The sequence below is a fragment of the Lynx canadensis genome, chromosome D4 (genome assembly GCF_007474595.2).
Source record: "Lynx canadensis isolate LIC74 chromosome D4, mLynCan4.pri.v2, whole genome shotgun sequence".
Classification (NCBI taxonomy): domain Eukaryota; kingdom Metazoa; phylum Chordata; class Mammalia; order Carnivora; family Felidae; genus Lynx; species Lynx canadensis.
This window is the reverse complement of record NC_044315.2, coordinates 83,349,747-83,375,000: the sequence shown is the minus strand read 5'-3', so window position 1 is coordinate 83,375,000 and position 25,254 is coordinate 83,349,747. Positions and strand designations below refer to the sequence as shown.

At 44.4% G+C, this 25,254-nt stretch overlaps 1 protein-coding gene across 1 annotated transcript in view; it reads left to right on the top strand.

Moving 5' to 3' along the window:
- Positions 1–25,254, top strand: part of PSMB7 (proteasome 20S subunit beta 7) — a 59,304-nt gene that overhangs the window by 31,557 nt on the left and 2,493 nt on the right. Inside the window, exon 7 of the mRNA XM_030294112.2 lies at positions 24,414–24,565. Within this exon, the coding sequence (XP_030149972.1) occupies positions 24,414–24,565 (152 nt within the window). The remainder of the gene's footprint in view (positions 1–24,413; positions 24,566–25,254) is intronic.

Here is a 25,254-nt window from a genome sequence, read left to right as displayed (position 1 = left end):
ACGAAGGTATGGGGAGAAAGACTCTGATGATTTTTGTTTAGAAAATCACCTCAGTAATGTCAAGCCCTCCTTTAAACCACATTAATCTTTTCAAATTTTCTTGAAAGCTTTGTCTATTTCCAATTGATTGGAACCTTCATATGTTAGAGAAAAATGGGAACCGCAGAAAAAGTTGAAAGCATGAGGTATATTAAAAGTGACTTTAACCCTCTGCTAAAGTAATTTTACATTATTTAGAGTTTGGATTTGAAGTGATTCAAAGGCCATGAATTTAATATTGATGTGATTCGAGGAAGTAAAGGGAAATGTGGTCATCCCTTCAATAAAATTTGTGCTATTATCACTCTGAAGAATGTGTTCCTTAGATCAATTTTGTATGCATCTCAGACCACTTAGTGTTCTGTATTAGCTATGAGACCTTCAAACAGCCTGACCAGATTCCCATTTCAGATTGATTAATTAATTTCCCAATTTCAGGTGACTGGTTTTGTTCACTGAAGTTGTTGAAACTTGACACAGATGGACAGTGAACAGAATCACTTCATTGTGAAGAAGGTAGTAACCTGTTTCCCCAGTGAAGTGGGTTTAAATGTAAATAGAAAGCAAATAATAGTATAACAACTGTCTGTGGATAGTATTTACTCTAACGGGACGTTAACAGATACCAAGAGAATTTATTATAGAGACTGAGCAGCTGACTGCTGGCCACCTTGCTTTGTTTTGATGGAGATTATGTGATGTGGTTTCAGCGGAGGCTGAGACTGCCAGTCAAGGTTGAGAGGATGAGTTTTAGTGACTTCTTTGCTATGAGAAAGAATTCAGCAAGGTGTCATTTCTGGTTTGCATAGAGCTCGTGGAAACATTTTGGTTTCAGATTTCCCAACTTTATTTTCCTTCTTTCCGGGAAGGCTTTCTGTCTCCGTGACAAGAAGCCTTCCGTGACTTTTCTTTCTTGCCTGTCTAGAGATTGCAGGCTCGGGTGGCTAAATCCGCTTATTTCCTTCCAGTATGAGAAAGGATTATGGACATGTCTCACGCAGAGGCCCAGGAGAGCGTTGCTGCCTCTCAGAGTGTACGTGGATTGCTAGGACGGTAGCTGTTCTACACGTCACAGAATTGCGTAGGGAAGGGGCCATTTTAGGCTAGCATAATTACGTATTTTTTGCCAGACAGTCGTTTTTAGTCCAGACTCATTGAACAAACTCTTGGCTTTTTTATTGTCAAAACAAATCAATAAGAGGTACTCCATAGCCCCCCTCTCCTTTTTTTCTTTTTTAAAACTACAGACCTGTGCCTCGGACAGTGCTGGTCCTAGACTATAGTATTTGTAGGCTGAAAGCCCCTGTCTCCTCAAAAACCTCGTGTTCTTATTGCCTTTTGCTACACGGTCCAGCGTGGTAGCCAGCAACCCCACATAGCTACTGAGCATTTGAATGTGGCTAGTCTGACTTGAGAACACACTGAGTGGAAAATACACACCAGATTTCAAAGACTTAGTATAAAAAGATTGGAAAATAAATTTCATTAATAATATTCTATTGATTACATATTGAAACAGTGCTACTTTAAGTATATTGGGTTAAATAACAAATTACTAAAACTTAATTTCACCTAATTTTACTTTTTTTAAAATGTAGCTAATAGAAAATATAAAACTACATAGGTGGTTCACATTATTTCTGTTGGACAGGGCTGGGATAGCATTGTTTCTTGAACTTGTCATTTGCACATCACATTTAAGGTTTCTGCCATATCCAGGTGCCACCTGTACTACTACTACTGTTATTATTTAAATATTTATTTTTTTAGAGACAGAGACAGAGTGTGAGTGGGGGAGGGGCAGAGAGAGAGAGAGAGAGGGAGAGAGGGAGGGAGACACAGGATCTGAAGCAGGCGACACAGGATCTGAGCTGTCAGCACAGAGCCCGATGAGGGGCTTGAACTCACAGACCACAAGATCATGACCTGAGCTGACGTTGGATGCTTAACTGACTGAGCCAGCCAGGTGCCCCTGTGCTATTATTTTTCTTGAAAAATATTTTAAAAATGAATTCACTGTTTTACAAATTGAGACATTACCATTTACATGTAACAAAATGCACAGATCTTAATTAAGTGTACAGTTAGAGAGGTTTTGGCATTTGGGTTTTTGTTGTTAAGGTTTGTTTATTTATTTTGAGAGAGAGCGTGAGCAGGAGAGGGTCAGAGAGAGAGAGGTAGAGAAAGAATCCCAAGCAGGCTCCACGCTGTCAGCATTGAGCCCGATGCGGGGCTCAATCTCATGAACCGTGAGATCATGACCTGAGTCAAGATCAAGAGTTTGGGATGCTTAACCGACTGCATTACCCAGGCACCCCAGATTTTGGCATTTGTGATTCATTTCGTTTCTTGTCAGTTCCCTTTCTCTTCTTCCCTACAACCACTTCAGTTCACCTTTTTAATATAAATTTAGTTTTTAAATATAGTTTGTATCTGTGAAATCCTGGGTTTGATGTGTTGGTTACTTTTCCCCCCAAAACACATGAAAGTGAGTGCACACTATTAATAGAAATTAAAAGTGTATTCGTGGCATCACCCATCGTGTGTCAGCCCAGGGGTATGAATATTAAACTTTGGGAAATGTAGGGCTACATTTCCACTCCACCACAGCCCGTCTTGGCAGCTTGCTGTTCTTTGAATTTTTTTTTTTTAATGTTTATTTATTTTTGAGAGAGCGAGCGCAAGCATGAGTGGGGGAGGGGCAGAGAGAGAGGGAGACACAGAATCTGAAACAGGCTCCAGGCTCTGAGCTGTCAGCGCCGAGCCTGACGCGGGCCTCGAACCCACGAACTGGGAGATGATGACCTGAGCCGAAGTCAGACGTTTTAACTGAGTGAGCCACCCAGGCACCCCGGCTTGCTGTTCTTTGAGTACAGGGTGTACATGCTTGTCATTGAATCTTCACTGCTGGTGTCAGCCAGCAATGCATGCCCTCAGTTGCTTCTTCCTTTATTTGTGTCCTTGTCCTCCGTTGTACACACCTGTCCCATTGTTTTATGGCTGTTTTCAGGGACATCTCCCTCACTTGCCCTTCATAGGGGGAGATCCTTGAGGGCAGAGGTCATGAAATCATCTCTGTTCTTCAGCTTCTTATGTTCAGTAGGTGTTTGTTGAGTTGAGACAGAATAACCCTGCACTAAAGTAAAATCTGAGTCATCAGAAACCACTTGGGAAATTGAGGGGACTTTCTCTTCTTCCGACCTGGAAAGTGCTGAACGTTTGTTTGAGATAACGGAGGAAGATAACTACTACAGTTCTCAAATAACATACAGCGTTGGGCAGAGTCAACAGAGCAAACACCCCATTAAGTACACAGGCGACACAAAGATGGAGCAAAGGGCAGATGCTCATTGGGAAATTATAGGCCAAAAAGCAGAGCAATGAAACCCAGCTGGGATTCATGAATGGCTAAGACAGGCCTCTGCTGTTTCAAGTTATCTGAGCCGATGATTTGCCTCAGGTAGAAGCCCTGGTTCGTGGTTGCACAGAAGCTGTCAGCTAACCATGTGAGTTTAAGGGACAAGTAGAGTCTTTAAAAACCTTCAAGGTACCTGGGTGGCTCAGTCAGATGAGCGTCTGACTTCAGCTCGGGTCATGATCTCACAGTTCCCGAGTTTGAGCCCCACGTCGGGCTCGCTGCTGTCAGCACAGAGCCCACTTTGAATTCTCTGTCCCCTTCTCTCTGCCCTTGCCCCACTTGTGTGCTCGCTGTCTCTCTCAAAAATAAATAAACATTTAAAAAATTAAAAAAAAAAAAATCCCCAACCCGGTTGTGACCCTGACACTGCTTTTAGTGGTCTTGCAATTTTCGTCTTCTCGTCCTTCTCCTTGCTGTTTGTCTGGAAGTCCTCTGAGGGCAGGAACTGTGCTTCTTCATTTCTCTTTCCTCACACCTAGCATGGTAACTGGTGCATGGTGGGCATTAAACCAGCATTTGCTGAGTGAGTGGTTCAAAAGGTGTCAAAAACTGCTTTACTTCATCGTTCCCAGATTAACCCTCCTTTGATGCGGTTTGATAACTTCACCTTTGGTGTTCGTAGTACTCAGCTGTGATAGAAATGAAAGCAGAAAAAAATTGAATTACTTGTGATAAATTCCCGCTTTATTTTTATCAGCAAAGGTGCTTATTTGCTCTGTATTAGCAGGGTAGTGGATCTTGAAATGTGTGAGTTGACCTAATGACAAGGGGTCAGTTACGTTAGAGGTTTTTTTGGTGATGATGAATTGCACGGAGCCGTTCCCCCAGATTTTTTTTTTTTTCTATTGTTAAAGCTGGGATAAGAATTAAGCCCCTGATCCTGGTTATTACCCAAGGCTGGCTAGACAGGAAAAATTGTGATAACCACACTGTGGCCTTTTAAGTCCATTTTCCAGTTAAGTATAAGGGATTTGACTGAAATACCTGGAAATAATGGTGTTAGCTTTGTGAGGGTATGTATCTTGAAAATTGTTACAATTGCTGAAATAAAAACATTTTATTTTAGGGCGGGGAAGGAATGAAAGGAATCCATCAGATAACTTGGGTTAGTTTTCTTTCCATCCCACTTCTTTGTAAGAAGGAATGTTTTCATTTTGCCCAGTGAGAAATTTAAACTCTTGAAGATTATAATTCATTAAAACGAGTAGAAGATTAATATTTAGTCTGTCAAGATCAATACTGTCCCCTCTTTGCACTAATTGTCAGAAGAGCGTGCGAGGGCCGCTGAAGGGTAGCGGTGTGCGGCAGGACCCTCACATCACAGGGAGATGATTCAAAGGCAAACTGTCCTGCACCCTCTGGTATCGACTTGCAAATTAGCATCTGGAATCTAATTAAACAAGCTTAATGAAAGTAGCAGCTGAATGCTGCTGGAAAAGACAATCAGCTTTTTTCCCCCTCTCTGATACATATTCTGTACTATTGAAGTTGGTCACCAAACACATCGTGTGAGCACAGTTAAAAAAAATTAGCATTTATTTGAAGAATAGAAACTGTTTTTCATTCTGTTATGCATTTGGCATGCTCTGGCGTCCCATGAGAGCCATGCCACAGCAGATAGTGCACAATATTTATAAATCCATGACAGGCAATAATAGCAACTTGAAAAATTCTTTTGCTAGAATCTCAAGTTGAGAGCTGCCAAAAGCGGAGAGGATCAGATCTGCAGTGGCAGCTGCTGTGCCCTACAGTTAGAATTCTAGACTTTGAAGATGCTCAGCTTAAAGAAATGAAGACTGCAGGCTTAGCCAATTTTTGCAGGTTTCTAGAGCTCTGGCGCTCTGCCTTTTGAAGATGAGTTGCTGAAGCTCCTACCACTGCCTGAGGCGTGCTAACACCAGCAGGATCTTTTTTTTTCCCCAGTCTTAGTGTGTCTTCAGTTTTAAGTAGCACATGCTTAGTCAGTGCCAATTCTGATGGTCCTTTCTCTGGTCACAATACCGAGGGATGAGCTCTTACCCTGTACCCTTCAGAGGGAAGCCGCGAAGATAGATGGTGACGTATACAAGTGCCACTTCAGCCGTCTGATTTATGGAGTCATATTTCATCGCTCGGCAAGTGCTGGCCTCTAGAGAAGCCCTTATAGATTGCTAAAGATGTGAGCAGCTATCGCCCTAAAGGCTTGTGGTTACCTCACAGACGTGATGCCAAACACCTAGCTACCGAAGAAACAGAATTAATCTGTCATTGCAGGCAGCTATAGATCCACTTTAAATAATGAAAGAGTTCATACCAGTATGGTGTCCTGACAGCAAATCTTGGAAGTAACTATAGTTGGGTTTTTTTTCTTTTTTAAGTCTGGTAGTAGAAAGATACTGAAGTTACAGATTCGTTTGTCCTTTGCAGATGGACAGTAGTGTAAGTGAGCTGCATTATTTTGATTAAAAAGAAGAATTTCTTCAGTTTGGCACATAGACGGGTCCCCAAGGAACACATGGAGGATGGGTTCAGTGTGGTCAGGTGGAAGGGGGCAGAGTTGCTTGGGAGCTAGAGGATTGGGCTGTGAGCCTGTCTCCACTGTCCTCAGGGCATGACTCTTGAGTAAGCCACAGCCCGAGACTGTTCATCTAGAAGATGGGGATCCAGAGACCTGCCTCGAGGTCGCTGTCAGGATTAGATGTGGTCTGTAAAACACCTTATATGGTGGCTCACACAAAATTGGCTCTAAAATATGGCAGCTGCTTCTGTCTTTTAGTTACTCAGTGGTAGGATACAAACCTCACATAGCAACGACTAGATACGATTATTTGTACTTGCATCAGGCTTGGAGATTATAGCAGAATATAGAGGCGATTTCTCTTTCCCATCTAGAAGCTTAAAATCCGAGACAGACTTATGGGGAGGTCATAATGACAGTAGAAGAAGCCTGCTCAACACATACCACGGGCTGTGGAAGGATTTGCCTTTCTGCGGTGACGGGGGAGGAGGTGATGAAGATCCAGTAATCACGGTAGCCGATGCTCGTTGAGTGTTGGCACACTGTGCCAGACTTTTCTAACCGCTTCCTCGGCATTCTCTCCTTTACTTTTCAATAACTGTGCGGGGTCTGTACTTTGTTAGCGCTGTTTTGTGGAGCGGAACATGAGGATGTGGGGAGGTCAGATACCTTGCCCCGGGTCACACAGCTAGTCAGCGGTGGAGTCACCATTTGAATCCCGGTCGGTCTGTCGGTCTGGCTTTAGAGCCCTCCGGCGCGATCCGTCACTGTGCCATTCTGCCTCTTTGCTAGGCTTGAGATTCTCTGACAACAGAGTGGGGAAGACATCTTACTCCAGGTGAGCAGAGGTCTGGGCTGCTCGGGCTGTTCCTTTTCTCTGATGAGGTCTTGTGAAGACGGCAGGAAGCCAAACAAATGTCAGTGGAGGTGCGTAAACCTCTTCGGTGAGCTCAGCGATTGGAAGGAGCCCAGGAACAGAAAGACGCAAGGAAGTTTAGAAATCCAGAGATATTGGGATCTATAAAAAAAAGTCACTTGGCTGTGAAAAATATATTTTCTTCCTCTTTGAATTCATCGGACTTTTTCATCTTTTAACCCTTCTTCACCCCAAATACCCCGTGACTGGCTTTCTTCCCCCGCAAGTTTTCAGATATTTACAAGGGAGCTGTTTTCTCTATATAGGTAGCGTTTAGCTGGCATAAGCCTCTTCAGATTTAGTAATGAGACCAAGAAGTCCTTAAATATTGGTGAATGGCATTTGTCCATTTGAGGCAAATCATGAATAACTTGAACAAAAATAAAAAAAAAATAAGCAAGAGTATCATATTTGAATAATGAGGTGCTCTTTTTTTTCCCAACTGCCAAAACTTTTTAATCTTCGTCAACAATTGTTCTGTCCTCCGTCTTATTTCGGTTGCATCTGTGCGACTCTGAGCTCAGGAGCCCTGACAAGCGGCATATGAATTCTGTATTCATTAGTGATCTTGATCCAAATGCCTCTGTCCCTGCCACGGGGGCTCAGGTGTGGAAGCTGCTGGCTAATCCCGCCAGCTGACATTCAGAGGTTTAATGACTCCATGGGTAGGTGACCACTCGCTGGGAGGGTTGCTGGCGGAACCCACACAGCAGACAATGGAGATCAAGGAAGACTATCAGTGTTTAGCCGAAGCACCTTCCTGTGCGACTTGAACCCTGTTGGCATCAAACAGAGTTTTAAGTAAATGCAAAATTAAAAAAAAAAAAAAATCTGACCTTCGCTAGCTCTTATAAACAATGGTTTTTCTGTCCTGTATTGATATTGATGGGGTTTAAGACTGTTTTTCTTGTTACACTTTAATGGGTGTCAGCTTAATGAGCTGAACTTGACGCACTTTTCCAGATTTTACGTTTGTCTGGTTGCTACATCTGTTTAGGGGTCTTATGTATGTCTGGGAAAAATATATATAGTTAGAGCCTAAATTCTTTCATATTAAATGCTTTTAAGGATCTGTGCTGACGTTTTTGTTTACTGTGATCTCTAGCTTTGAAAAAAAATACTATTAGAATGTGAGTTCTTTGACTTGTGATGTGTCACAGGATGTTTTGACTCTTCTTTATTAGGTCCTGTAGTCTAAAAATGTTGGATGCCGGGGTGCCTGGGTGGCTCAGTCGGTTGAACGTCCGATTCTTGATTTCAGCTCAGGCAGGTCGTGACCCCAGGGTGGTGGGATTGGGCCCTGCATTGGGCTCTGTGCTGAGATTGGAGCCTGCATGAGATTCTCTCTCTTTGTCCCTCTGCCCCTCTCCCCCACTCATGCTCTCGCTCTCTCTGAAATAAGTAAATGAGATAAAAATGTTGCAGGCCTTTTTTTAAATAGTAGCTTCTTCAAGACATAATTTACATCTGTACAGCTCAGCTACTGTAAGTGTACAGTTCCGTGATTTTTGGGCTGTTCACAGAGTTGCACAGCTATCACCACAGTCACTTTGGGAACATCTCCATCACCCGCAGAAGAAATCCCATCCTCATTAGTAGTCACTCCTCATTTACCCTCAACCTCCCCAGCCCTGGGCAATAACTAATCTACCTTTTGTCTCTATAGGCTTGCATTTTCTGGACATTTTGTATAATAGGAATTATACAACATGTGGTCTTTTGTGACTGGCTCCTGTAACTTCCAATGTTTTCATAATATTTCATCCATGTTGTAGCATGTATTGGTACTTCATTCCTTTTTATGGTTTAATACTATTCCATTGTGTGGACATAACCACATTTTATTTACCCATTCATTCGTTGATGGACATGTGGATTGATTTTACTTTTAGGCTATTATGAATAATGATGCTATGAATGTTTGTGTACAAGTTTTTGTGTGGGGCATCTACTGTCTTTTCTCTTGGGTATACATACCGTGGAGTGGGATTGCCGGGTTGTATGGTAACTCTACGTTTAACCTTTTGAGGAACCATCAGACTGGTTTCCAAAGTGGGCTGGGTCACTAGATGTGCATTAGTTGTGTCTTTATTGTTGAATAAAACATGTATTAATGTTCCTTAATAATTTTGTCTCTGGTTGTATTTAATGTAAAGCATTAGGTTTTTTTTTTTTTTAGAGATGTCAGAACCCAAAAATATAATCCCCAGGGCCCTGTGTAGAATTCTTAAGTAGCAATTTCCAGTGGAGTTAAACAGTTAATTTTAGAAATAAACAGATAGTGAAGTTGGCGTTAGATTCCATGGGTGATTAGGAGAATCACTATTAAACCTTTAGATGATAAGGAGACCCTACTGATGATTGTTAAAGCTTCTTACCAGATCAGATATGTTGAGTTGTCCCCCGTTTACAAAGTGAGTATGTTCTCTTAAGTTGGGGCACACTAGTGAATCTAATTTGCAGAGGCACAAAGGGACTTCTTGAGTTAAGGTTACTCCCTTGGATCTTTTCCTTTTGTGATGTTTTATAAGGCAGATGGAAGTTTGGTCTTACTCCTGATGATTCAAGAGCAGGACTTTGCTCCCTATGGTACAGAGTTTGGGATTTCACAAGTAAATGCTTCTCTCCCCCTGATTCTGTGGGATTCTTTAGTCTCCCTTGACTTAGGAATGGCCACTTCAGTGTCCATTCATCTGGCTGAGTCTGTTTGTCCTCCTCGCCTCTCTGTCTTCAGACCCTCAGTTAATGGTGGTGGCAGGCCATCATGTCCACCGTCACCGTTTTTCTTCTGTCTGTGATACAAGTTGAAGTTCAGAGTGGAATATTTCTGGGAAGGGGCAAAGGAAATTTTAGAAAGGGTGTCTTAATTTTTTCCCACTTAGTTTCAGGAAATAAAAGGGGATTGGATGGGAGGAGGCCCAGAAAGAAAGGTGTAGCTTACCAAAATCTCCGGCGTGCTGGGAATGGGCTCCTCTGGGGGTCAGGCCTCTAGGCTTCAGTAGTCCGCAGATCTTCAGGAAGTGATCCTGTGTAAAATGCAAAGTCCTCTACCTCCAGATCTTTGAGGCCGTGTGGAGAGTACTGCAGGTGCCACACTGCCACAGTCACTGGCTTGGAGAATTCTTTGTTGGTTTTCTGCCAAAAACATTTCTGTGCAAAAATTTTTCCCACTGTGCTTATGTACACTGAATTTCATTTTCTTGTAAAGTCAATATGTAATCAATCAGCAGGTACTTATTGGGCACCAGCTGAATGCGAGACATTACACGACACTTGGTGCTGCGATCCAGAGGTAGGATTGCAGGAGGCTGTTCTGTATGATGGTGGAACGTTCTTATACAGCTATGGGCAAAGTAGATTAAAAAGGAGGGATTATTTTACTCTGTGGTATATAGGTAATTATTTATGATGCATTTCTTTGGAGCAGGTGTTCCCATTTGAAATGTTTTCACTTTACATATTTCCTGTAACTGAGAAAGGCAGGGGGAAATATTCCATACAGGAGAAATATTTCAGAGTATATTGCTTGCTGCACCTGTGGCAAAGATCCAGCAGGCAAAATGTAACTTCTTTGTGACCAGCAACTCTTCAATCAGAGAGAGGCAAGAGCTAGTTTCTAATGTTGAATAGAAATAAATGTTTGGTGACTTTCAACTGCATGGGTAGAATTAATAGGAAGTTATTATTGTTAACACAGTATTCTGGATCATGTTATCAAAGAGAAAAAATGAACTTCTTTATCCGTCTCTTACCAAATTAAATGGTCTTTGCTAACTTGGGTCTCAGGGACATAATTTAAGACACTAAAAATGTCCCCTTTATCTGGGTTGTCTTTTTCTGTTACTCAAGCCAAGACTGGACTGCCATAGCTCCTTGGAAAAAGAAATAAACTCTTTTATTATTTTTATTATTCACTGATTTCTTTCCATCCTGGAACTCTTATTTTATAAAAATTTTGAATCGTAGCTACTTACTGAACAGTGGCTTTCAGGAGAAGAGGGGGAAACTCCCCTGAATTTCACTGTCAAGTAAGGCTGTGTGTCAGGAATCCAAGAGGCTGTCTGTGGTTAGAGGCTCGTGGCTCTTAAACAATGGATTTCCACTTTTCTTGTATATAAGTTAGAGGAATATAAGAAATGAAATATGGGACTGAGTGTTATTGGATGGTAGCTTAGAATCTTATAAGTTTTGCCTTGGCAGGTAATTTGGCATAAATTGTTAATGTAAATCTGGGTTAGTGGTGAAGACGTTATTTTAGTAAAAAAGATAAACTGCTGATTAATTCAGCATAGAACTCAATTACAAATTGAAAGTGTCTCTGCGGGACTCCCGGACCCTAAAGACAGCAGATGTTGAATTGATACTCCAGCATATTTCACAGTGGTATGAAATATTAACATGGTTTATTATACTTGTGTGGTGTGTGATATCAGACAGGGGGAGAGGTGGTGGGCTTGTGGGTGTGCAAAGCAGCCAAACATTACACATTCGCTCATATACACTCAGTGTGATTAAGAATTTTAGGAAAGTTTCATCTTTTTTTTTTTTTTTTAAATGAAATAGCTCTGTGGAAAAATGAAGTGTAAAAGAACATTTGGGGCTAAATATTTAAATGTGGTACCTGTGTACATTTACGTTATACATGTAAATGAACATAAAACAAAGATGGTAAACTTACACAAGATATTTAAATGTTTTTTAAATTTTTTTAATGTTTATTTATTTTTGAGAGACAGCATGCGAGAGGGGGAGGGGTGGAGAGAGAGGGAGACACAGAATCCTAAGCAGGCTGCAGGCTCTGAGCTGTTAGTACAGAGCCTGATGCGGGGCTCAAACTCACGAAGTGTGAGATCACGACCTGAGTTGGAGTCAGATGCTCGAGCAGCTGAGCCACCCAGGTGCCCCAGATACTTAAATGTTAAATGGGACCACTGTGCACAAGAGTAGGGGAACTTGAGCAGTTGATCTGTCAGCTTTCATGGGCTGGGAGGTTTTCATGGGCTGCTGTCCTAGTTTTACCTTCTGATCTAGAGTGGATGGGAATTTAATAATGCCCCTGTAATTTGCATGGGCACAGAAGTTTTGTTTCACACTCTTCATATATCTGTATCAACTCAAGGGGGAAAATCAGCAAATATTATGTATCGGAAGATCTGAATAAATGGAACTGCCAATATTTGAAGAGATTAGCAATTTTTAAGAGGCGTGAGAGTAAAGTTGGCTTAGATGAGATATCTCAAAGCCATTACTACAGTTATGACAGGTTTTTTGTTTGTTTTGTTTTTTTGCATCACAGCCTAGTCTAGGTTTTGCTAGCTGAAGTAAAAACTGTTCCAAAAATAGCCAGATGATTATGGTCAGAACGAATATACCCTGGATACCTTCTGTTGTTATGAAGGCTTTAAAAAATGGTGCTTTCTCAAAAACACCAAAATTGGCAAAGGCGGAAGGGTAGTGCGGGAAGAAACGAGAAGTTTCTGGGTACCTACGTCATCAGAAGGACCTCTTTTATATCCCCATTGAGTCACCGTGAGAAACCTTGGAAAGTATTGAGACGCGGGCCTCATTCAGAGATGCGAAGGGTGGCCTTATGTTCCGTTCACCTAAATCGTATTTTGATCTCCGAATGGGTGCCAAGCTCTGTGCCTGGGTATGAGCCATGGTCCCTTCCTTAGCGACATTTATAACTTAGTGGGGCGGACAGGCCTGCGAGCCACTACTGAAAGTAGGGCATGGAAAGCACAAGAATGCAACATCTAAGGGGGGCACAGAGGTAACACAGGAGGGGAATTGGTGGGATCTGTCTCGGTACTTTAAGATGACCTCAAAGCACATGTGACTCCTTGCTTGAATTTTTTCGTCTTGGGGTTTGAGGAAGAGGTGGGACAGGGAGCCTGCAGAAAAGGAGAGACCATCCAGCCAAGGGGCATCATGTCACGTACAAAGGTGCAGGGTAGGGAGAGGTTCCTGCTGTAACTTTTTCTCAGTTGTATAACCCCGGAAGTTTGGACAGCTGAAGATATTTGGAAATAGGAAAACGAAACTCCAGACGGTGTCCAGAGTTGTCTGGGCGGTCATTTCCTGAGTCAGTGTGGCCTTTTAATTAGCATCCGCTCTTCAGTGTGGGATAAGGCCGAGCCTAGCATCCCTGTCCCTGCGTGTGAATATTTAGTGTAGAAAGCTGCCACGTTCCATTAGAGGTGGTTGTGCTTCGGCAGTGGGTGCAGGAGCTGCGTAGACTTTTCAAATGTCCTTTGAGATTTACGTGGCAGTGTAATTGGGAGATGCTGGTACTTAGTGTGTTGTGCATGGTGGAATGTGAGATTACCTGCCGTAATGAGACCCCAGCAGCATACCTCAGGAAGGTAGTTAAAGTTTTAACCTTAACGGGTAATGTTACTTGTGGGTTTCTGTGAGGTAATTTATACTGCTCTCCCCTAACCCTGAAACTGTGTGGAAACAAAAATAAGAAAATGGTATGAAGTTGTGCTAAATTGATATTTTAAAATTCTACCCGGTAGTACAGATTTTGGAAACTGTTTGCGGCGGACAGCGTGTAGAGCAGAGTCGCGCTTGGAGTCGTTGTCACCCTGTCATAACGTTGGAATATGGTTTTTCTAAACTTGGAACTGCGGTGATACCAGAATATTGAAGAGATTTAAGGACTCACTGACTTTGATTCCTTGACAAGTACAGTGATTTCTTTTAACTGAGGTAAATTGAGTAGGGGTGACAGAGGAGCAAAAACGAGGCACGATGGAAAGTGCATGTCTGGGCGCGAAGATTGATTTTTGCCTCTTGTGTAACCCCTGGAACCCCAGTGTATGAAATCCAAAATCCAGGCTTGAAATGGGCTTAACTCAGTACTTGAGGGTACTCTTAGGAGGACCCTGGTTTGTAAATTGCACTCAGCTTAACAAAAGTTTGTTCTCTTATCCTCTGACTACTACTTGCCCTGAAATGTCAAAAGAAAATGAAACTGCGCTTGCCTTTCTTGATCAGTTTTGGTTAAGATTTATAATCAACCCGTGGCCTGATGGGAAAATAAAGTTAAATGCTATCTTTTTTTGATATACTGGGTGGTTGGAAAACAATTTGACTCATTCTGTTTGCTGAGAGGTTTTATCCATGTAGGCAAAGGAAAACCTTTGAATGTAGTACTGATGTGGTGAATCGATAGGCTGTTGTTTTGGAGTTTGAGGAGTGTACATTCTGTATTAGAGAAATTCATCAGGATTTTCTTAGTTTTACCAATTGTTAACAAGCACGATGAATTGCTGGAATGATTGAGTGGCATTATGTAAGCTTGCAGCTTTGAAGAATTTTAGAAGTGAACTATTTTAAAAAGGTGAACCCGTGAGCGGTCATCAGTTACACCTAAGGATTAGGCGAGCATCATTATTGATTTTGGAGACCAGTCGTTCTGAGGTTCTCGTCTTGAGTGAAAAAAAAACATGGGCTTGTGAGTCCGACAAAACTGTGTAGAATCTCAGACCTTCTGTTGTTGGCCATGTGCCTTTGGGTTAGTCCTTTTCCCGGTCTGAGCCTTTGTCTCCTGGATTTGTAAATTGGACGTAAGGATTGTTTCTACCTTAAAGGGTTATTCGGAATAGTAAGTGGAAGAATGCACTTGGCACGGTGCCTGCACACAGTAATGTAAGTTCTTTTACTGTTTTCTTTTAGGATATAATTTCTAATGAAATACAATAAGTGAAAATGTGCTACTTAGTACAGTTCTTATTGACATGGCAATAAATTCTGTATGGAAGGTGTTCATGTGAACACAGGGTTTTATGGCATCATTTTGAATTTCATTTTTAGTATAATGGTTACTCATAATTGATTTGCTCCGAACTGGGGGTTGAAAAAGCAGAGTACTGAGTTACGATCCGTTGCCCATTGCATCAGTAGTTCTGCACGAGTTAGGCTTTTGGTAGCGGTGTTTGTGAACATTAGAGAAAGGGGGAGAATTAGATCAGGTTAGCATCTATCATGGATTTCCTGCGTATCAGGCACTGTGCTAGCAGTTTCTCCTGTGCATAGAGTATGTTGGTTTAATCCTTATGACCACCCCGGTGCCAGATGGTTTTAGGCCTCTTTTGCAGATGAGGAAATTGGGACTTAAAAATGTTGACTTTACCACCAGGGTCACATAGTTCATAAGTAACAGGACTTGGATCTCCTGGGTCTTCATTTTCTTAAATTCTTTGCCGCGGCTCCTCCCTCCCTCCTAACAACCTTAAGTAACTGAGAGGGTATCTGAAGGCCGTGTGTGCCTGGGATCCCGGGAAAAGGTGATCAGCCGGGAGCCTCACGGAGGAGCGTCTGAGTTGGTAGCTCCGCACGATCTCCACCCACCTCTTGCCCCATAACTCCCCCCATCTGCTGTCTGCTTTACTTAGGTCTGTTCACTTTTACTTCCTTATAACTTTACTTTGCACACGGCCAAAACCTCATGACCACGATTTTCCCTTAGAACTTCACATTCTTTTGGCTCTTGCCCCCACAGTTGACGAACCCCCATACTTTTTCTGCCACACTCCAGAGGCCAGACAAGCATACTTGGAGAGCCCCTGCCACCAATGAAGTGGCATCTAAAAGTTGGCAAATGTTTTGTTTTTTTTTTCAGAACAATAGCTTTTACTGGCTCTACCATTATCTTGTCTGTTTTTGGTGACACCTGTTAGGGGTGCCTACCGCAGGAGCTTACTGGTGCCTAGAATATATAATTTAAGTTAATCATTGCCTCCCATCAACCTACCAGAAAAACGGCTGCCAGGAAGTTATAAAAGGCCTTTCTGTGGTGGCCGAGTTTGTTGAGAGTTGGGTCAGTGCCCGTGACTGATGCTGGAAGTCCGGGCGGCACCCTCCACTTCCTGTCTCCTGCACTCCCACCTGACCACCATTTCCTCTTCGCCATGCCAGCCTCCCAGTGCTGTTGATGGTCCCTCTCCCTGCCCCTGCCAGCCCACCGCCATCTCACTGAGAACGCTGTAATCACCTGCTCCACTTTCGCCTGCTTTGGCCTCTCCTCCCCTCCTGCTTCTGGGTTGCGGTTTCGTAAAGCTCAGACCTAACTACATCATTTGCCGGCTTAAAATTCTCCACTTCCTCTCACCACCTCACATGCAGGGCCCGTGAGGTTCTCTGGCATTCAGCCACACTGAACTACCTACCTGACCACACCTTTCTCCTCCTCCCCACTGTCATGGTTTTACTCCTTCCATCACTTCTGCCCCTTGGCTTGGCTATCATTTACTTGTATGTCAAGACTCAGCCCAGTCTTCATCACCTGAGCCCCATGACACCTCTGTACCTATAGCTCTCCCATCAGGCCTGCCTCTTAAGACTTCTTTACCACATTGTAGTGAGCTTATCTTCTTTTATAAAAATTTTTTAATATTTATGTATTTTTGAGACAGAGACAGAGTGTGAGTGGGGGAGGGGCAGAGACACACACACACACACACACACACACACACACACACACACACACAGAATCCGAAGCAGGCTCCAGGCTCTGAGCCGTCAGCACAGAGCCCAGCACGGAGCCCAAACTCACTAACTGCGAGATCATGACCTGAGTAGAAGTTGGATGCTTAACCGACTGAGCCATCCAGGCCTGTAGTGAGATTATCTTCTTGTTTCCCTTCTCAGCTCTACGCTTTGGGCAAGGTCTTTGCTCAGACCTTATTTCCAGTGTTTAGCACAGTGTCTGCGGAGCATAGGAGTGTCGGCGTTAGTAAATGTTTGCTGAACCAAGCTGACCCGTACATTTCTTTCAGAGGTTTTGCATCATTTGAAATTTGCTTCGTACGTGGTCATCTTTAAACTTCCTCAGACAAAGGTGCTCTGTATTACGATGGATCTCCTTCTAGTCCTTCATAATCCTTGTGAGACTCTAGAAGCAGGATTGTGCTATAACACAGGCCCTGTAATAACCTTCCCACATGTGCCCTGCACTCTGCAGTGCTTTCTGTCCTCCAGACTTTGGAGGTGGGAAAGGCTCAATGTGAGTGTGGCTCTTGTTTTTTATCTTTGTTGTGACCCAAGGAACAAATTCAGTTCATTTTCCCCCCTCTGTTTTCATCTGCAGGAATTTATTGGCAGAGTTATCACTGACCACTGGAGAGAGAGAAATATTATGAAGATCTTATTACTACCTGGGGCAACTTGGTTTTCATTTGGAGGATTGTTGAGCATATTTCTTACTCTTTCTTTAAATCCAGTCTTGTTTTTTTCTCTGATTATATTTGATTCACTGCAGCCTTGGAAATATATATTTGTATACACATATGCTGTGAACGCTGATTTCTTCTTCTTGCAGAAAGCAATATGTTCCTGTCTCTCTTGGTCCTTTTCCCTCTGGAAGCTTAGGTGTTTTTCCTTCCATTCACAGTCTCAGAATCCAGCAAGACCTCTTGCTCCCCACTGATTTTCCTGAGGCGGGATAGGAGCACCTAGGCTTTGGTGATGCAAGGCACTGACCTGGCACCCATCCCTGACTCCCAGTCAGACAAGGCCGTGTGCCATGAGTGCGTCAGCCAGCCTTTCTGGAGCCTCAGTTTCCTCTGCTCTCAGGCGACGATGAGGAGGATTAACTAAGTAACGTAAACATTTGGCTCAGACCCAGGGACTTGGTGGGTTCCCCTGTTTTCTCACACCCTGGCCTCTCCTTCTACCCTAGAACTTGCTAACAATTCTGTTTGTAAAGTCTGTGCGTCGGGGACGTTTCTGTCCCTTTATTCCTCCCAGCAGCCCCTGGACAGAGGCATTAACTCTGTTCTTCCAACAGGCACCCCGTGGCTCCCAGAGTTCAGTGCCGTGTCCGTCAGTGACCCAGCTGTCCTGGCTTTTCTCTTTCCGTAGTGGCAGCTTCTGCCCCATTTTGGCTCTGCAGCCTCAGACCTCTCTTCTCCTGGCCCTGAGTTGTGATCAGGCTCTTGCATCCTTCAGTGATCTGGGACAGGCCAGCTTGGCAGTGGCGTTGTTGGTAGTTCCTTGAATGTGAACACCCCTTCCCATCCCTGCTGAAAACCTCTGAAATCACTCCTGCACTCCCCGCAGGTTGGTCCTTCCCTGTTTGCATCACCCGGGTCCTGGGTGCCCAAACAGCTGTGGGGGAAAGAAGTGGCAGCACCCTGTAGACCTTAAAGACACAGTCACTGCCTCGCTCCCCACCAGCTGCACCTCAGTTATGCCTGACAACCCGCAGGATCACACCGGCGGGCCGGGCCCCGTGGACCCCAACAGCTCGAGCCACAACCAAAACTTGGACACCTTTGCTTTTGTCACATAGCCCAGTCTGAAAAAAAATTAACCTTTTCCACCGTAAAATATGTGGCTACACGTGGGGTACGTCACATCTGTTACACAGTGCGGGAAGCATTCTGCTTGTGAGGGGGGGACTGTTTTAAACACTTTTTTGAGCTCTTTAAATTTTATTCAGCCATCAGCCACAAATGACTCCTTCAGGCCGCATCAGTGGCATAGGCAGAACCCCGGCGTGTCCACAGGCCACTATGGAACGTTACGTTTCAACCTCTTCCTCTCACGTGTTTAAGGGTCTTTGAGTGCTCTTGTTCCCTGGTCCCCAGTTGGGACTGGTGCACTTCTGGAACTATCCCTTTTGGTCTGATCTGTCTCATAACTCATTTCATCTCTGAGTTTGGCAAAGCCACGAATGCGTTTGAAGTTGGTGTTTCATGTTTTCATTCGTCAACATCCGCACCAAGCCCCATGCTAGCAGCCTGGGATCCGGGGATGGAGACGGGGTGATTTTGGTCCTTTCGTTTGAACCCAGGCTCTCACCACACACCTGGACTTGTAATCTTTTCGGCTGCAGATCATCAGAGCAATAGCAGTTTTTGCCGTTTCGAGAAAATCGAAGTGACAAAAGATAATGCAGGTTTCCCAAGATGAATTTGGACTGCTTCAGTTCTCTTTGGCTAAAATTCTTAGTTTTTAGTAAAGGAGCAAACTGTCATGAACTAAATGGTCCTTGCAGATTTCCTAGCAAACAGGAAAAGTGATGGAAGCTGTGAGAGAGTTCAGCTGTGTCGCCATCCACAGCTCTCCCCGGAGCAGAGGTAGGACAGCCACTGTCCCCTGACTCCCGTGGGACGGTGGGGTGGAGGGCAAAGGGAGGCACCTGCGGTACCCCAAAGCCAGGAGAGCCAGGGCAGCCCTGTTCTTCGTGAAGAAGGCTGAGTGTTTCTTCCTTTTTCATTCAGTGCCTCAGTCACACAAACGGGCCAAGTTTCCCAGCAAATAACTCATTGCATTTCTTTCTTAATTCTTAAAAAAGTTCTAGGTCAAGTCAGCTGTTTCGGATGGCTTGCCATCACAGGTACTCTCACACTCCAAAGCCATATCTAAAAGTAGTGTGCCAGGGTTTCCATCAGATGCACATTTAATGTTTCGCCCGCCCCTAATGCATGTAAAACGCTGCTCAGCACGCGTAACTGAATGGTAGAACGTAGAGGGTTTATTTAAAGGGTAGTAATTTGATGCTGAACTGTCCAGGGTGCCCATTGGCTGGGGCACCTGCATTTTCCTCTGGCGACATTCCCAATCTAAAAATCACTTAAGTGAGAAGAGAAATTCAATTGTAGCCGTAGGCAAGGATAATGTGGAAAAGTTTCTTTGCAGTACTATTTTGGACCTGCACCATAGTGGATGCCGAGGTAATCTATCAGTTTGTGAGTGTCTACAAAATGCAACTCTCTAGATAACAGGTTTAAAGTAAAGATTTAATACAGTCTCCATCTCCTATGATGTTGCAGTGACAGTTTAAAACTCATTCTCTAAATCTCAGCAGACTTTATAGCTAGCAGTGGGCCAATATAAAGTTTAATGGCATTACAACACATAAATCATCTTTTAAAGATGCTACTAGTAGCTCCAATATTAAATGCAGACAATCGCCTGTGTTATAAATAATTTATCAAACACCATTTCAGATTAGCCTTCCATGCTGAGTTATTTATTTTAGCCTTTTCTGTACGATTCCTAAGGCACTTTTTGAAAGATCCATTACTGGTCAGTTTAATGAACTTGGGGGTCTGTTTTGTCCCCTCAAGCACTCGGGTACAGCTGTGGTGACCATTACATGGCCGACGTGGACCTCTTTGTGCCTTTTACAAGTGCTGCCCATTTGTCATGTAGCGGTAAATGGAGCTGCACATTGGAGTCGAGGGACACATTGCACGATGCAGTGATGGAGACAAACAGATAGCTCTATAAAGTGCTGCTTGTCACAGCTGACTTGTAGTACAGTACATCACTCTTATTGTAATCTCATTTAAGAAGCCGGGGTGGCCCGGGGGACTGATATTCCCAGTTAGTTTGGTCTTTGTAGCCATAAAGCAGGAAGTGCTCCTTTTATATTCTCTGAACTTTTAGGGAGTGTGCTTTTTGCTTGGATTAATTATTACAGGAACTTCTTCACAGAACTGGGTGCAGATTCGTCAGCAGGTTTGTTTGGACCTCCTTCTCCTGGCCTGGGGTCTGGTCCAGGCAGTTGCTGCTTAGAGATAAACGGTCTCTGTGCTTCCAGGAGCCCTCTGGCTTGCTTCATTAAATAAGTTACCTTTTATTAAGCAACAGCTATATGCCAGACACTATAATAGGTGCTTTCTATACCTGATTTCTAATTCTTGCAGAAGTCCTGTGGTAAATCCTAATTTGTCATCACCGTACTACAGGGAGGGGAGAGTAAACTCAGAGAGGTGAAGTGACTTGTCTATGTTTGCATAGCAGTAAGTAAGAAACGGGGTTCAGACCCAGTCTTTCTGCCTCCACCTCTGCCAGATTAACTTTTAATCACCAGGTGGTGGTGTTTTGGCCGAGGGTCTCAAAGTAAAAGGAAGCAGCCATTGGGCCAGAGGGCCATTTTTCCGGAAGCCAGGATGAGTCCTACTGGTTGGTGTGCACACTGAATCCAAGTTCCCCTGTGACTAGCAACGTAAATCCATGAGCAGCTGGCTGGGGGAGGACGCCGGCCTGGCAGTGGGAAAGAGCATGGCACCTGGGCCTGACCAGCTGGGGTCACGGGCTCTGCAGGGTCCTCGTCAGAGCCCCTCTGTAGCAGCTGTCCCTGGGCAGATGCTCCTCAGAACTCAGGTTACCCCATGGCTTCCAGAAAAGGGAGCTGCAATTTCTCTATGAAGAATGAATCCTAAAGGAAGAAACGGTGCTTCCTGCATTTATTGTGGGCCAGAGATGGATAAAAATGTGGTGTTTTCCCCAGCTCTTGCTTTTAGTTTGTGGTTCTTCTCGATGGTATTCTTAAATATTTGGTAGAACTTGTTAAAGACAAGAGTTGTTTAATTGTGAAACTCCACTATAAAGAAAACACAGTATGAATATGCCCAGTAGCATATTTGCATATGTGTCTAGAATTCTGAGTATGGAAATACAGTGGTAAAAGACAGTCTTCGACATACGAAGCATTTCCTGGAACATAGTAGGTGTCTTTTAAATATTTGTTGAAGACATTAACTGTGTAAGTATCGGGTAGACAACAAGTCCTTGGTAATTTTCACCCTGTTTGCCTTTTGACAGGTTTTGGTGGGGGTGGGGAACATGGGAAATAAGACATGGCTTCTTAGTACTGATCTCTACCATATTATTACAGTATAGAAACGTGTAAGGCGTGGTCTGTGGGCAAGGGAAACAGTGCTCCCCCACCAGTTGTGGAAATGACCACTGGAGGAACTGCTAGTTGGCCCAGAGATTAGTTGGCAGCCACCATCCTTCTCTTGAACATCCCCGGCTTCCAAAGATCCTAGGTGATTGAGGAGTGACATCCCCCGAGTCAGGGAACTGCTGTCCACTGTCCCTAAGTCACCAAGCAGTCCCCAGCCCCCAGCTGAGCAGGTTACTTGTGAGCTGGTGTGGTGCTGTGGCATTCTGGCTCTGAAGTCCAGTGGACCTGTTTTACTGGTTACTAGCTTGGTGACCGTGGGCAGGCCATTCACCCTCTCAGCTATAGTTTCTTTTCAGTACTAACTTCAGAAGAGGGTGAAGGGCAGAGGTAAAAACGATGATTGGCCTGACTCAGCACTTGACACGTTGTAGTTGGTGCTCAATAAAATGTAAGGTTCATTCCATTTCATGGCAGCTTCAATCCTGTGTACATGAGATGGGGGTGGGACTGGAAATAAGATTGCAGGCTTGTGAGATTTTCTTCCTTAAGGAATTATCTTCTCTAGAATTGGTGGGGAGGAGAAGAATTTAAAAGGCATATTTTCTCAATTTTTAAAAGCCTTTTATACTTAGACAATAGCACACACGATAATTTATCAATAAATCAAGCTATACATAGTACATTTTGTACATTTTTAAGTTCATCTATTTACATTACAGAATAGTTGCAGAATAGAGGCAGATTCACCTGTGATCTCTGCACTGTCGCATTCTGGTATCTGTGTGCCCAGTTTAATTCATGGATATTAGATATGCATGCCTGATATCATGGGTAGATCTCCGTTTCCTCGGAGTCTTCCCCCATCCCCGTCCCCAAAATCTGCATTCAGCCCTGAGTGCTGCCAGTAGGGTTTGTGACACCCACCGGGTGCTGTTGGCTGGCTCGAGGCACCGGCAGCAGTGACGAGAAAAGCCGTGATGACAGAGCAAAGGAAATCCTCAACAGAGAAGAGAAAGGAAGAGGAGAGGGTTGGTCAGGAGCAGGGGAATAAGGAAGGTGCCCTACACACACGCGCATGCGCACATGTGCAAATGTAGCCATTTAGTAAGAGAAACAAGTTGGAATGAGGCTTAACGAGCAAGTGCGTTAAGTTACTGGTTGGTTTTTGCTGTCTGTTTGGTAGCAGCAGCCATCTCCCTAAGATGCTTGCTTTGCTACCACTTTCACTGGCTTTTGGCGTGTTGGGAGCCCCAGGAGAGAATTCCTGGTTAGAGGATCCTCTGTGAACGGATTCTCACGGGGCCGTAAATGCACAAGAGATAAACCAGCTCCGTTGGTCCCACACGGGTGCCACTCAGGAAGTGAAAAAACCTGGTGGCGTAAAGATCCAAATAACCCCTCCGCTCCTCCTGCTGGGTTGCTGAGGATCCCACTTCCAGCAGAGCCCTCTCTATCCTTCTCCGAGTCTGTAGAGGGCGCTCATGTCACTGGAATCCCACTTCCTGGCCTAGGGCAGGCAGAGGAGCAGGAGCCCTGAGTGCCTCAGATCCTTTCGCAAGGGAAAGTCAGCAATCTGCCCTTCGGCGATCTCAGGACGCCTTTGGGGCAGGGAGTGATATTTCTCAAAGGGTGGTATTTAGATGAGCTCTTTAGTTCAGCTTGCACGCTTAGGCACTCACGTGCTGGTGGATTAGGAAGGGGCAGCACAGGTTAGAGTCCCTTCCTTGGGAGAATGGTTCGTTTTTGTCCTTCTTGCCTGAAGAACTTGTATTTGATGTTCTCCACGTCCCACTGTGCTGCCTCCATTACCTGCCTTCTGTTTTACTGCCTTGTTTTCTACATGCCAGGCACGTGGCCTTTCAGCCCTTCCCGAAGCTTTGCTGACCCGGCTGGTGTTCCCACGGCTCCTTCTCAGTTATCTGTTAGCCCATATCACACTTGCCTTGTAGTTACTTAGGTCTCATACCCCCACCGGACTCTAAACCCCTACAGGGCAGAGACCTTGGGGCTTCATCCATCTCTTCAGCCCTAGCTTCTAGCATAGGACCTGGCGTGTGAGAGGCCTTCTCGGGTAAGAAATGAATTAATCCACTTAAGTAACTGTTGGTGACTTAGACTTGCTTCTAAAATGAGTAGAAGAGAGAGTGATTCAAAGAAATGAGTCACTTCAGTGAATTCGTAGGCTCTTTATTAGAAGGCAGTAGATTTTCTTGGGTAAGAGGTCCTGCCCTTGGCTTTGCCACCATTTTTCTAGAACTATAATGTTTTGGTGTGTGTCCTACCACCCCCCCCTCCCCATGATACTGACTTCTTCATTATGTTACCTGGAGGCAGGTTCCAACCATTATTGCACACTTTTGACCAGGGGTTAGCAAACTACAACCCATGTGCTAAATCTGGCCCACCGCCTATTGTTAATAAAGTTTTATTGGCACGCAGCTACACACATTTGTTTATATATTGAGTGTGACTGTTTTGTGCTACCATGACTGAGTTGAGTAGTTATGACAGAGACCGTAGATCTACAAAACCTAAAATATTTACTTCCTGGCCTTTTACAAGAACAGTGTACTGACCCCTGTTTTAGATGACTCGTTGCTGTCTGCCAGCCCACAGTCCTCGGTTATGCAGGGATTATCTGATGTGAAGCAGCATGTTGAAGAAGGGGTACGTGCATAAAGGGTTTGAAACACCTGGTTCCAGCACTTGCCATTCGAGGAACATTCAGCACATTGTTGTGGTACTGTGAGATCTCTTCTTCATCTATAAAACGGGCATGGAAAATGTCTGCCTCACAGGTGATTCTGTGCCCTGCCTGTGAAAGCACTCTGTGGATGTCCGAGCAGGCCCTCAGAGCAACCGTGGACATTATTGCTGCTGTTCTCTTTCTCAGGAGGAGGAAGCCAAGAAACTGGTGAGTGAAGCCATTGCAGCTGGCATCTTCAATGACCTGGGGTCTGGAAGTAACATTGATCTCTGTGTCATCAGCAAGAGCAAGCTGGACTTTCTCCGCCCGTACTCCGTGCCCAACAAGAAGGGGACTAGGTGAGTGAAGGAGATGAAATTCTGCCTGTGGCCCTAACTTCCTTGGCCACTCTCAATCTCTCCGTGGCATTTCAACTGGGTTTTCTTGACTGTTAGCCACGTTAGGTTTAAGTAAATCCAGTGTCCCTGGGCCGGCCTTACACAACAGACCTGTGAGTCATTATTTGCTTTATTTGCTGTCAGGTGTAGAAAAGTGATTTAATTTGAAAATGTTGGTGGGAGAGGGAGAGCAGGGCCCAGGAAAGAGCCCTACCCTGGAGGGTTGTGGGGGAGAGGTTCGAATCGCCTGGTGTTCTTTCTCTGGTCTCTTAAAGAAGCCCCTGAATTCTGTATGAAATTCTGTGAGAAGCAATTTTTTGGGGAAACCAGCCCATAGCTTTTCTCAGAGTGGTCCAGGAGTCGCAAGCAGTTATAAACCATTCGTTAGGAGTCTCTGAAAGTCTTGGGAGCTGACTGGTGCCTCCTGCCCTCCAGGGAGCCCTGTCCTTTAGCCCGTGGCCGTGTGCCGAGCAGGCTCTGTGTGTCGGTGGTGCGGCCCGGGCTCGGACTGGGGGACAGGGTTCTAGACGATTTGCTGAATAGAAGTGGAAGGTTTCCAGCCCTCGTGGCTGGAGCATGCAGACGAGCTGCTCATTTGCGGTCTCCAGTGGCCGTCCGGCCGTCCTCTGGCTCCCGGCCTCTTCTGTGGC